Source organism: Trypanosoma theileri (assembly GCF_002087225.1).
Source record: "Trypanosoma theileri isolate Edinburgh chromosome Unknown TM35_Tth_25_V1, whole genome shotgun sequence".
Lineage (NCBI taxonomy): Eukaryota > Euglenozoa > Kinetoplastea > Trypanosomatida > Trypanosomatidae > Trypanosoma > Trypanosoma theileri.
Genome location: NW_021639867.1, coordinates 380,594 through 394,391, shown reverse-complemented (window position 1 = coordinate 394,391; position 13,798 = coordinate 380,594). Strand labels below are relative to the sequence as shown.

Genomic DNA, 13,798 nt, shown 5'->3' with positions numbered 1-13,798 from the left:
GAGGGAAAAAAAAAGAGTACCTAAAAAAAAAAAAAAAAAAAACACTCTTTCTTTCTCCTCCCTTTTTCCCCCTTTATCATAACGATCAAAAGAAAGATGAAAGGGGTATGAAAGAGACAGAGCAAATACATAATACAGTAAATAATGTATCAAAAAAGGGAAACAAATAAACCTTTTATTTTGTTCTGGATCAGTGATGTTGAGGTTCAATATGTAGGGCGTTTTTTTTTTTTTTTATTTTATTCGGCTTTGTTTTTTGCTTATGTGTTTTTCACTTCATGTGTTTTTTTTGTTTGTTTGTTTGTTTGAAGTTGTCTTATTTCTTTGTTTGGTTATGTGCCATACACCTTATATATATATATATTCATTGACTTAAGTGAAGCTATATGATGTGTGTTTTTATTATTATCTACGAATATATATTGATTCTATGTAGTCCGATATACTGTAGATTAGACTGTATTTCGCAAGGGTTTCTTTTTTTTTTTTCCTTTTTTTTTCTTTCTTATAATTTAAATATTCAGCATTCAATCCTAGTTATGCCAAAAACTCTTTCTACAACTTGTGAAAAAGACGTACAATGCGTAGAAGAAAGAAACCGTTCAGAAGACGTTAAGAACAATGTGGACAATAGTTCTTCAAGACCATCAAGACGTGCATTACATAGGCAGGCAGTCAAGAAATTCAATGAAAGACGTAAGAATGAAGAACGACGACGTCTGGCAGAGGAGCGTGACAATAAACTAATTCAGTCTAGTGGTAGTTTTAGCAGTAATAGTAGTAGTAGTAATAGTGGTAACAGCAGTAGTAGTGATAACCATAATGAGCAATGTAGTTCGTTAAAGGTAATTAATAAAAATAGTACGAAAAAACCTGTATTAATTGGGAAGTGGGAATTTGATTTTTTCTTCCGTACTATACCTTCTGAGTTACTACCTTCACGTGGAGAACCTGTAGATACAGAGAAAGACTTGGAAGAATCACCTTCAGTTTTATATAATAAGGAAGAACAGTCACTGGTCGTGGTGAATGATGATGATAGTCAACCTTTAAGGTCTTCCATACCCTTTAAAGCTATGATGCAAAGTAATCTAACTAAAAGTATTCATGTGCGACGTGTTGAGGGTGTTCCACCGCTTCCAATGATTAGACCAATACCAACAGGAACTGATTTAGATGAACCGACATGGAATTATTTACTCCCTGATAACACATATAATGTTCATCAACATGCTCCTGGATTTGAGAGAGATGAAAATACGGCTAAACGATCCATGCTTGCCTGTGCTGTGAGGGAATGGAGAGGTGCTGATGATAATGTATTGGTGTTATCAACAGGTGAGGCATTGCGAAGTGTGTTTGAATCCACATATGGGGAAACGAAACCATTATCACTAGAAGTTAGACGTGTTGGACCGACTCTGCTAATTGACTCCCATAGTGAGCGACAATTTCGTACACGTGTAAAAGATATGCGAGAGAAAGCACTTTTGGGGAAAGCACTATACCGTATTCATGATGCCTCATTCTCTGTAAAAGATAGTAATAATGTGAATCCCGCTGAAAATGGTGTTGTTGCATTACCCATGCATCGTGTGGGTTCTGGAGCCCTTTCAAAAGAAACACGAATGTTAAGTCGTTATTCACATATATTCCGTTGGGAAATTGGTTCTATGGATGTGTTAGTCGGTATTGACACTCCCATTGTACTGGATCACAGAGATAATACAGAATATGTATTGAAATTAAAAGACGTTTCTGTTGCCATGACACCACAGGAAGCACAACGTGAGGCGTTAAATTGTTGGTTTGATGCCACACTTGCTAATGTGCCACAAGTTGGAATCTATCTACACAATAAGGGTGTTATTCAACGATATGAAGTTAAAAAAGCACAAGAAATGCTTGGTCTTGTAGAGGGAAGTATGGCAACAGCATCTATGAATTTTACAACAAATGTACTTCAATGGTTAGTAGCACAGTGTACAAAGGATGGAGTAACTTATGCCGTACTTCGAAATTATACAACTGGTGATCTTGAAATTTATGAGTGTTCGAAAGATGAACATTATGAGAAATTTCTTCCTGGAGATAGTAAAACAGAAGGTGATTTTATCACCGATCCATCTTCAACAGATACCGCAAAGCATACGAATGGAATAGATAATACCAATATGGAAGAAACAGGTACAGATCAGGGGAAAGAGGAAGAAAATAATGGAACGGAGAATGAACGACTAAATTGGGGTTTGGCCACTATGTGTTTTCGAATGGGTATGCATTTAAAAGACTCTGAAAAGAAAGCCCCGGATGCGCTTTCTCTTTTATTACGTAGTTTTGCTTTGTATTTTCAACAAAAAACACGAATGGAGGAAGCCTCTCAACATATTTGTGAGATTGTAAAATCTCTACCTACTCTTATTCGGTCTTTGATAAATGGTAGAAAGGCAGAACTTGAAGAACAAGGTGGAATTATTCAATTACCAGCGGTTTACCGAGAGGCTTTTTTAGCATGTGGACGTTTTGAAATGCGTTTACAGGAAGCAATATATGATGAAACTCTACGAATTCAAACACGGCGAACTTTTTTAAAATGTTTACTTCCTTGTAGTGCTGCTTTATGTGTTTGTATTGCCCGAACAATTGAACAGTTTTCTTCAGAACGACGTGTTTATCTACGACTACGAGCTGAAAAGAATCGTGGTAGTAATATGCATATTCATAGTCTTATCGCAAAGGACTTATTGCAAGTGGTTGTGGAAGGTTTGTTGCGATTAGAACAGATGAATCAAATATTAAAGGATGATCCCACACTAATAATGTGTACAGGTATGGATAAGAAAGAATATGAGAGAGCTTTAATTGATACAAAAACAGAAATAATTGATATAACACCACTTACAAGAGCATCATGGGAACTTTATGCAGATGTTGTTCTCCTTGTCATGAGTGATCGTACACCTTTTACAGCAAATGTACTAGTTGAACTTAGTAAACGCATAAAATCTCGTGAAGATAGACGCAATGCTGAAAACGTTGATCACAGTATTACTGTTGCTGCTCCTACAGCAGGAGGAAGAGGAGGAGGAGAAACCTCTAGTGATGGTGAAACTATACTGACGTGGTTATCTTCTATTACACATGACCCTGTTTCACTTTCCTTCACAGCACTTCGATTCCTTACTAAAGTAGGACTTGAGTCCAAACGATTGTTATTAAAGATGGCTCAAGTATATTATCATGTTGGACATCATCATCTTCTTACAGACCGTTACACAAAAGCACTTGAATCTTTACATCGCGCGCAGTCACTTTTCAAAGCCATACAACAAGCAGCAGCCGATGATGTATTCGGTGGTTGCAGCACTCCATCAGGGACAGTTACAATAAAAGATGTCCAACATGCGCTTGGGGATGTGTACATTCGTATGGCTTCTCTCAAGTCACATCTCGCGTCTTTGGAATTGCGAATGACTGTACAACAACCACTAGCATTTGGTGAGATGCGAGTATTATCTCCAGAAGAAGAGGCCTTCTACCGTCACGCTGTGGATCACTTCACAAACTCTGAAGCGAATGCCCGTCTCGCTGCCGCTCTCCGCGTGTACGCCTCTCGCTTGATTGGACATATTGCCTGCAGTGGCCAACAGGCGGATGTGGCGAAGGGGCGGCATATTTATTCGATGCTGCGAAAGGCGGGTGATCTTTCCAGCAACGATACCGCATTGGATTGGGAAGTACTGCGAATCTGCACATGTGCAACCCATCATGCCGCCTTGCAGCACAGAGCAGAGGAAATTACCTCACAGTGGGCAACCATTTCCATCTCACAAACTACTACTGATACTACTAATACTACTACTACTACTACTACTACTACTAATAATAATAATAATAATAATAATAATAATAATAATAATAATAATAATAATAATAATAATAATAATAATACTATAGGTATGCCAGAAGCGTTGGAATCCATAGTTCACCCACTGGAGTATTTATTCCAGATGGCACTTGTCTCCTTGTCGTTGTTGGAGGCTAAAAAGAACCTGAAGGCTCATCAGGTGATGGCACTTGTGCGTGGGTGTATCGCACAACTAGTGGTGGCGCTTAATAATTCTCAGGAAACAAATAATTCTTCAAGTGCATTGTTGACTCGTGCCCTTGCTACCTGGAAGTCGCGATGCGCACATGAGTGGAAGTGTCGTATGTCGTTGATGATAGGTATTCGGGTCATGCGAGTGTTGGTGCGTTTGTTACCCACTGGAAAAGCCTCAGGATCAAAAGGATTAATGCAGAAACTTGTTAATATGCAGAAAGAAATGGATGATATCTTGCCAACGGACATTTGCTCTGAAGACGAATGTAAGTTCTTAACGCTTACTACGTCACTCGTTAAAGTATTGGAAGATGTCGCAAAATGGTAATAAATAAAATAAAAAATAGAAAAAAAAATTCCTTTTTGTGTAATATTGTGCTTATAACATATACGTTGTAAAAAAAAAATATATATTATATATAAGCGTATGTGATTGACATACTATTAATAAACATAGAAAAATATTGCTTTGGTAATAATGAAAGACCCTTAAGTCTCTTATAATATTCCACTCTAAATGGATGAATGCGTGCAAGAAGAAATAGTTGTAGTCTTCCCTCTTTTTTTTTTTTGAATGATATCCCTTAATACACACACTCTCTTAATCTTTTTCTCCCTTTTTCTTTTCTTTTTCTTACCACACACACACGATGTGCCTACATTCCCCCTATTTACTTATTTCTATTGTAGGAAGGATATCTTCTCAGCGAGGCGACTGAGACCTCATGCGGCGTGTCTGCAGCCGTTGTGTGCGGCCGGTGGGTGAATTCCCCGCCGTCGCGTTGCGGCAGTCCACCGCGGCGGTCTCCACCGGCGTCTTCGATCACGGCCCCTTCCAACACCGCAGCCGCCACTCATTCAACACAATTCCACTGCACGACGCCAATCGCCTCGGGGGGCGCACGGCGTATCTGCGCGAAATCGGCCCCGTCAACCAAAAAACACGCGGCCGCCGCTTTAAGAAGGATCCACGCACCGTGCAGTTCAACGTGGATGTGTGGTGTGCGCAGCAGACACTGCGGAAGCGGTGGAAACAACGCGATTGGGAGGTGGTGGAGGTCCCCTTCCGACACGCACCGGCGGAGCAGCAGCGCGTGGTGCCGGAGCTCTACACAGATGTGCCAATGATGACAGACCCAGCACGGCAGGATTATAGTAACATCCGCAGTAAAGTATACGACCGCGAGGCACTGCAACACGTCCTCTTTGGCGCTACAAACACATTGCCCTATCCACCACTGCAGTACGTGGACAAAAAGGCAATGACATTGGATAAGTTCTTGTAGGGAGAGTCGATACATACACATACAGAGGATGCAGAGGAAGAATGAAGAAAAAAAAAAAAACTGTAGGACAACAAGAAAAAGAAAAAGAATAAACGAAATGATGTGATACCTTGAGAAGTTTGTACATTTGCTTTCTCTCGTTTTTTTTTTCTTTTTTTCTTCTCTGTTATTGCTTCATTTAACGCATGTTGTAAGCCTTTAGTGGTGTCATGTAAGATCTATCACATAAATATATTTTATTTATTTATTTTATTTTATTTTTCTTTAACTTTTTTTTTTGACCTACACTCTTGTCTATACATATATATATATATCTGACCTTCAAACAAACTATAACGAAAAAAAAAATAATAGAAAGGAAGTTGTTGGTTTCTCGTGCTGTGAATACCAGGCAACTGACACGAAACTCACTTAAAAGAAAAAAAAAAAACGAATACACATATAGGGTCACTTGTGGTCACAGAGGTGTAGACGAACAGGAAAGAAAAAAAAAAAAAAGCGAGGAAAATAAGATAACATCCAAAGCGAAGAAAAAAAAGGAAAAAAAAACCTTCAAAAAAAAAAGTAAAGAAGAAGGAAACAACGCATAGTCGTCCAGATGGAGGCATCATATAGCAGTAATGCCGATCGTTTGCAGTACCTTTACCTGAACCTGGTCGGTCATGTGGTTCAGGTTCGCTTGGTTGATGGTACATGTGTGGAGGGATTATTTATGTCTCGCTCAGATGTGGATGGGGAAGGAGACTCATCTATTATGCTCTGCTGCACTCGATATGTTTCCTCCGCAAAGCATAAACCGCTTGACCCTTCGTGTGTGGAGTTCGAAAAGGACACAATTATCCCATATAGGGACATAGTAATGGTGGAAGCGCAGAACGTGAAAATTCGTACAGAGGCACCTGGAAGAGTGGATGAACGCCATGGTGATCTTTCCATGAACAAGTTTGATTGGGCCGATGATGGCGCTAATGAGTTGCTGGATAATGATACACTTCCGACTGGATCATGGGATCAGTTTGAGGTGAATGAGAAGGCCTTTGGGGTGAAGACCACCTACAAGGAGGAACTCTATACAACTCGCTTGGACCACAGCAAAATCACAGAGGAACAACGTGCCCATGCTGATCGTGTGGCTCGTGAAATTGAAGTTTCAACCACACGAGGTATTGCACATCGCATGGAACGTGAAGAGTTCTTAAAGGATGATGAAGGACGAGATGAAGGAACTCTTTACTCTGATGTACAACGTCCTCAGAAAGAGGAAAAGACTGCCTATGCTCCTCCTACCGGACCAAGAGGAAAGAGAGGTAATGAGATGCAACAAGCACCACCACCACCTCCTCAAGCAGCCGCAGCTGCAGTGGCTCCAGCCGTAAATGCAGCAACCGCCACTGGAGCGGGAGCCGCATCTCTTGCGGAGGAAAACGCCATGCGTCATAAGAGAGCTGAGGAGGAGAAACTTTCCTTGCCTCATGATAATCATCCAAGATCTCCTGGATTTAACCCAGCAGCAACACCTTATACACCTATGAAACCTGGTGGTTCCGCTACCGTTCCTGCAGTGGATTTCCTTACAGCCTTGGCAAATGCTGTTTCTAACAATGACTTGTGCTTCACCTCTCCCTCAAATTGGCCAGGAGGTGCATCCACGTACTACGATCAGGATGATTCCTCTTACTCGCAGCATAGCTACGAAACGATGGCTGCTCCAGGCGCGGGGCCTGCACAACCAATGTTCATGGGTCAACAGCCGCCTGTGCCCCCACACCATAGAAGCTACCAGAACGCTGGGACGAGGATGAATCCAAATCCACAAATGCCAATGCACCACATGCACGCCCAGCAATTCCACCAGCAACACCATCAACACCACCAACACCATCAAGCACAGCAACAACAACAATTTCATGGATTTGGTAATTACGTCCCTCCACAGCACCACACCCCGCCTATGCAGGACTACGGCCCCTCAAGAGGCGGCCCCACACCTTCCATGCGCAATCAAATGCGGCCGCAGAAAAACAACGTTGCCCCACGCCCAGAGCCGCAGCAGCCGGTGAGCACAAACACCGCCGTTGCCCCACCGCCGCTCCCCGCCGTTGAGAGCGCCCCGCCCCCCGCAGCCGAAGTGCGTCCAACAACAAAGTTGCAGCGCGGCCGCGGGGCTGCGGCGGTGCAGCGGGGCGACGTGGACGGCGGCGCGGAATCAGGCGGCGGTGGCGGAGTTACTGTCGCATCAAAGAAACGCGGCGGAAAGTAAACATGGAAATGTACGTCGAAGGCGAAATGAAAGGGAGGGTGAAGTCGTCAGAGGAGGGGAGTACCGTGAAAAAAGCGAGAAGAGTCAGGGATGTGGGGTGTGGAAAGGAATACTAAAAAAAAAAAAAAAAAATGAAGTAAAGTGCCCTGCGCAGACACACATATATGCACACATACATTACTAATTCTCACAGAAAAGTATATATATGCGTACATATTTGTAGGAAACAGTAACACCATGAAGCCGAGTAAACGGAGAAGAAAGAGAGAGAGAGAGATAGATAGATAGATAGATAGAGAAAAGGAAATAAAAAATTGTAGATGAGTAAAGAACTTAGGAGTCCTCGTACAGTTTGTTTATTTGTTTATTCTCAGGTGTGTTCCGTCGTTTCTCTCTCTCTCTCTCTCTCTTTTTCTGTAGTTGTGTACTTGTATGTATGTGTGTATGTGTGTCTTTGGAAGTGGAATGCTAAAGCAAAAATGAAAAAAAAAAATGGAGCAAACACAAAAAAAAAGCAACCAGGGGGTGTGGGGAAGAAAAGAACTGTGGCATCCAACCTTCAAATGAAAAAAAAAAAATAGGAAAGAACAACAATTCTGCGCCTAGAAAAATGAAGAAGAGCGAATAGTCGACGAAGTAAAAAAAAAAAATTAACAAAAAAACCAAAAGAAGAAAAAGCGGAGGTGTATGCGAAGGTAATAAATCAGAAACAATTTTATTGTTTTCAGATAAGGTGAATCTTGTCTCTCAGTCTCTCTGTTTCTGTTTCTCTAATTTACTCCATTACTACTTTCTTTCTGTAGGGAAAATTATCCTTGTCTATATTTCTGTATGTATCGAGTTGTGTATGTGCCTCTGTCTTTATATATATATATATATATATATATATAAATGACGCAAAGCATAGACATGCACACATGGACATCAATAGCATCAGATGTGTTCAGTTGTGTTTTTACTCATCATTCTCTTGTGTTTTTCTTTATAAAGAAAGAAGAAAGAAAGAACTCTTTTCCCTACTGCACAAATAAGTGCGTGATGGATCGTTTCTTTTCTCCCATATTTTTTTTTTCTTTTTTTTTTTCTTTTTTAAACTTGTTTCCTTTTTTTACTTCTTTTCGTTGCTATTCCCTTGTTCTCGGTGGGTAACTGTATATATATATACTTATCTTTCCGTTTGCTCGTTTCTTTGTTTTTACTTACGTTAGCTGCTGTCTGCATTGTGTAATAGCTGTGATGGTTTAATCAAATGAAATATAATTAGGGAAAGAAAAACGTAAGAAGAAGAACAAGAAGTTGTTGCTGATACATGCAAAAACGTATTTGCTATACGACCAGGTTAATTACAATAAAAAAAAAAAAGCAACGAATAGGAAAGAAGAAAGGAAGGAATCAAAGCAACGAAAAAAAATATTAGAATGAGTAAATGCAGTAAAAAGAGAGAGGGAAGATAAGAAAAAAAGGGTTAGGAGCATGCAAGATGAATGAAAAGAGTATAAATATGATACTATGAACCGTCTTTTGATGATAGCTTAGTTTCTTCTTTATTTTCAACCTTTCTTCTTTTTTTTTAGGAACAGAGTTTTTATTTACATGTTGATGGCTCTCTTGCACATGCTTATCTCTAACTTTTTACTTTATGCTGTGGTTGATCGTTTTTTTTTTTTTTTTGTTATTTTGCCGCTTTTTTTTTCTCTCTCTCTCCGTGAGGCTCGTGTTCAAAGATGATCGATTAATAGAAGAAATTCATATATATATATATATATATATATATGAATATGAATATGAAATGGGAGGGGAGAGGTTAGAGCGTGCATGTAGGTAATTTGTTGAGTGTGAGTGTATTTATTGTGTCTCTACGAACCACTAAAGAAAGCAAATATGAGTGTGGAAAGAAAGAGAGAAAAGATTGCCGCGGAAGGAAAGAAGAAGAATAAAGAAAGAAAGAAAGAAAGAAAGGTGTCAGAACATACAAAAACAAGAAAAGTGCTTAGATTGATTCATCCATCCACTTTTTCACTTTATATTAAACGAAGGAAGTGTTTGTGTGTGTGTGTGTTTATTTATTTATTTTGAGGGGGGGAAGGAGAAAGAGGAGGGAGTGGTGGAGTGAAAAGGAGAGAAAAAACAAAAAAAAAAAAAAACGGATGAAGAAAGAAGAGAGCGATGCTGTAAAGTCAAATGCAACTTTGTTGGTGTTCCTCTTTTTCTGTTTACAATGGGGGGAAGACTTGATCGTTCCTCCTATCATTATTTTTAGATCAATTGACTTCCACTGTCGAGAGAAGAAAAATACATTAGGCACCGTTGATAGAAATGGAAGGAGCGGGAGGGCAAACAAACAAACAAACAAAACGAAAGAAAACAGAAAAAAAAAGACGTGAACATTTTTTAAAAAAAAAGAAAAAGAAAAGGAAAAGGAAGGAAAGAAAAAAAAAGAGAAAAGGAGAAAGAAATTGAAAGAATGAGTATGTACTTCTGTTCGTAGGAAAAGGGAAGGAAATGCGAAATAGTGTTGAGGGGGAAAGGCGATAATGAGATGGTGAAAGCAGCAAGAGCACCAGTACTTTCCCTTCAGATTTTTTTTCTTTTTTTTTCACTTCCCGTAAATCTCCTTCTGTTTTTTTTTTTTTTCTTTTATTTTTGTTTTCTTTCATTACTGTTGTTTTGGGGGGCGTTTGGCTGCGGCAAAAAGAGAGAAAAAAAAAATAAAAAAGAAAATTGAATTTTAACGTCATCCTTCCTCATCACCTATTTTATTTTCTCTCTCTTTTCTTTTTTTCTCTCTTTTCTCATGGGAAATACACACATTGTGATTAACTTCACCCCCCACTCCTTCACGTAAAAAAAGAATTAAAAGAAAAAAAAAAAAGAATTAAATAATAATTAATTTTTTTTTTTTTAAAAAAAAGGGAGAAAAGAAGAAGAGAAACAAAAAAGTATTTAATGACTGAAACGATATTGCAGCTGCACAATCCCTTCGCTCCTGAGGCGGAAGAGGCGGAGGGGCCGCATCTCCACATGATGTCTAGTGATATTCCGTGCAAAAGTACTCTAGGGATGATATCAATGGGAGGTTGTCAACAGGATGAAGAAGAGGAAGAGGAGGAAAATGATGATGAGTGCCCAACACCACCGTACGTTCCCTGCAGATGTCAATTTGGTTTGTCGGCTCCGGCCTTTGTACTTGAATTGGATGATTGATTCTCTCTTCTTAAGTAAATGGAAGAAGAAGAAGAAGGTGCTTCTGCTGCTATATCAAAGTTTGTAAATTCCTTTTATATATATATATATATATATATATATATATATTAATGATGAGTGTTAGTTTTATTCCTGTAGACATGAGTTCTCTGCGTCCTGTACGTGTGTCTGTTTTTATTTTTCCGTTTGTTTGTTTGTTTTTCTTTTTGATTGTTTGTTTACGTATTTGTTTGTTTATTCCTTTTTTTTTTTTATCATAAGCAATATGCGCATCTCAAGTTTGAACCCTTTTCTTTTTCTTTTTTGCATTTCATTCACTTCCTTCTCAATAGAACGGCAACAGGTCTCTTGAAGAGAGAAAGAAGAGTTTACTTTATACGCTTTGCTAAAGATGATGTGTGAAGCGTCAGGAGAAGAAAAGAACATCATTCCACACAAACCGCCCTCGTCATCATTGTTGAATCTCTCAGCCAATAATAATAATAATAATAATAATAATAATAATAATAATAATAGTGTTTCCCCATGGGCCCTGCGGTCTATTGCCCTTCATCATATAAACAGCAATCACGATAAGAGTCCCTGCGGAAATAATTACACGGCCCTTCAGCAGTTGTTGGACGTTGCGGGGGAAATGCGAACAAAACAACAATCGTCTCTTGTGGGCGACACGGCGGCGGAAATATTTTTCTGTCGATTACTGCAGTGGCCGCTTCCAACACTCACGCGAGGTGCATCTCTTCTTCGCATCCTGCGCAGTCTTATGGGAGAGTGGATTAAGATAATAACAGGAAGAGGAAAAGGAATAAAAAGAAAAGATCATAAAGAAGGATCAATGTACATCTCAACAGTGGGAATTCGTTATCGACGGTTGTACAATATTTCTCTCTGGCAGCGACGACACCCAATGTTTATTCTTGCCCCTGTGCTAGACACATTTGGGGAATTTCTCTCATGTGAAGAAGTAAATGATGTGTTGGAGGCACTCTCACAATATCTCGTTAGTGAGTTGAATAATATTCCACACATACTCCGCTGTGATGTGTTGATGACGTATCCTAAACTTCCTTTCGCCGAACAACAACAACTGATGGAAGTCCTACGGCCTTCTTACTCCCTTCTTACTACTACTAATACTAATACTATTATTAATAGTATTAATAATAATAATAATAATAATAATAATAATAATAATAATAATAATAATAATAATAATAATAATAATAATACTTTTAATAATGATGGTTCAGGAAAAAGTGAGATGTCTGTGTTCCCACCACCTCCAGATGTGTATCTTGTTGATTATATACATTCTGTGCCAACACGATTTGGCCCGGATGATCTTTCCCTCGAGGAATACAAGGAACTACGCCAAGCATTTGAACAGCACAAACAGGCAGGCGTTAGACGTTTACTTTCATGCACACCATAGACTATCCGTTTTTGGTTTTTTTTTTGTTATTGATATTTTTATTTTTATTTATTTATTTTTTTTTTCTCACCTTTTTTGTTTTTCTTTCTTTGTATGGAAGAGAAAGAGGAAGATTGGGTGGTGTAGTGTCCTTTATATATATATATGAAATCGTGTCTTTGTGTACATTACAGAACAGAGAGAAAAAAATGAGGGTTACCAATTTATTTATTTATTTACTTATTTATTTTATTTATTTTTTGGGCTTAATGGGTTTATTAATGGTATTTTCCCCCGAGACTCAGAGAGATGAGAGTAGATATGCGTATTGGGTATTATCTTACAAGTAAGTCTCTTCTCATAACTGTAAATAATATTACCTGATGTGATATACTGGCAGTCAGACTTATACTCTTTGTATTCTATTTTTTTTTTATATTTATTCTTTTTTCTTGCTGTGTTGGTTCTCTCTTTCTCTCTCTTATTTGAATTTGCTTACGTATAGGTTTTTCAAGCAAAGGTGTGTACACCCCCCCCCCTCACCAAAAAAGAATAAAATAAAAGGAAGGAAATAGAAAAGAGAGAGAAAAGAAAAGAAAAAAACAAAAAAGAGTCTATAGCGATTAAAAGAAAAAGTCTCTTCTTTTATCACTAAAGTTTGAATTGTATTCCCTTTTTCTTTTCTTTTTTATTCTCTTTCTCTCTAAGGTGTATAGAGGATTGTATATAACAACTATATATCCTCTCTGCGTGTTCATATCACTGCATATTAATATAAATAGAAATAAATAGTATATATATATATATATATATATATATTGATTGATTGATTAACCGTCGTCCCGTGAAAGTCATTTCATTAAATCAAAAATGCAGGCGGTGGTGCAGCAGATCCACCGGGCCAATATGAAGGCCATGCTATTAAGTAGAGTGAACCTCATCTTCATTATTGTCAACTGCTGTATGATGCTCATTCTTATTGTTACTTGGGCTGTCTCTATTGCAAAGGAGGGCGGCGGTGTTCTCTCACGATATGCCGCGTGTATTATCGCCTTTATTTTGTTGGGACTCGCCACCCTTCTCTCCGCATTGGTGTACCGCATGCAACCCAAACTCTCTCTCTACTATGCACATGAGATGATTTCCATCCTCACACTTATCATGACGGCCATCTCAATGGGAATGAATGATGTGGTGGTGAATCTCTGCCATGATAAGCGGCAACTCGCCAACACACAGTGCGGCTCACACGTAGCGGAACTCGTCGCGGAGGTTCTTATTTGTGTTTCTATGGGATTTAATTACGCCTCCACCCAACAACGCATTGTAACCTTTATTGATAAGGGAATATTGGATGGCATCAAGGGACGCTCGAACGGTATGACACAGCTGCCGTAGACACCGTTCACACTCAAATCACAGTCCATAAACAAAGAGAAAAAAGAAATAAAGGAAAAGAATAAAACAAAAGAAAAGAAAAAAAAAATTAATAAAGAGTCTTACTTCGAAAAAGGAGGTGTATATATATATATATA

General features: G+C 38.8%; 5 protein-coding genes across 5 annotated transcripts; all 5 read left to right on the top strand.

Moving 5' to 3' along the window:
* Nucleotides 1-539: 539 nt before the first annotated feature.
* Nucleotides 540-4,430, top strand: TM35_000252240 (uncharacterized protein; the record flags this gene model as incomplete). The annotated part of the gene is made up of 1 exon (XM_029027815.1): nucleotides 540-4,430. One exon carries the CDS (start codon nucleotides 540-542, stop codon nucleotides 4,428-4,430), a length of 3,891 nt encoding a protein of 1,296 aa, XP_028880994.1.
* A 397-nt stretch (nucleotides 4,431-4,827) lies between these two features.
* Nucleotides 4,828-5,388, top strand: TM35_000252230 (uncharacterized protein; the record flags this gene model as incomplete). The annotated part of the gene is made up of 1 exon (XM_029027814.1): nucleotides 4,828-5,388. The coding sequence occupies one exon, from the start codon at nucleotides 4,828-4,830 to the stop codon at nucleotides 5,386-5,388; it is 561 nt and encodes a 186-aa protein (XP_028880993.1).
* A 598-nt stretch (nucleotides 5,389-5,986) lies between these two features.
* TM35_000252220 (putative ataxin-2) lies at nucleotides 5,987-7,648 on the top strand (the record flags this gene model as incomplete). The annotated part of the gene is made up of 1 exon (XM_029027813.1): nucleotides 5,987-7,648. One exon carries the CDS (start codon nucleotides 5,987-5,989, stop codon nucleotides 7,646-7,648), a length of 1,662 nt encoding a protein of 553 aa, XP_028880992.1.
* A 3,595-nt stretch (nucleotides 7,649-11,243) lies between these two features.
* Nucleotides 11,244-12,284, top strand: TM35_000252210 (uncharacterized protein; the record flags this gene model as incomplete). Its single annotated transcript, XM_029027812.1, has 1 exon — nucleotides 11,244-12,284. One exon carries the CDS (start codon nucleotides 11,244-11,246, stop codon nucleotides 12,282-12,284), a length of 1,041 nt encoding a protein of 346 aa, XP_028880991.1.
* Nucleotides 12,285-13,133: 849 nt separating this feature from the next.
* On the top strand, nucleotides 13,134-13,661 carry TM35_000252200 (uncharacterized protein; the record flags this gene model as incomplete). Its single annotated transcript, XM_029027811.1, has 1 exon — nucleotides 13,134-13,661. One exon carries the CDS (start codon nucleotides 13,134-13,136, stop codon nucleotides 13,659-13,661), a length of 528 nt encoding a protein of 175 aa, XP_028880990.1.
* Between the last annotated feature and the right edge of the window lie 137 nt (nucleotides 13,662-13,798).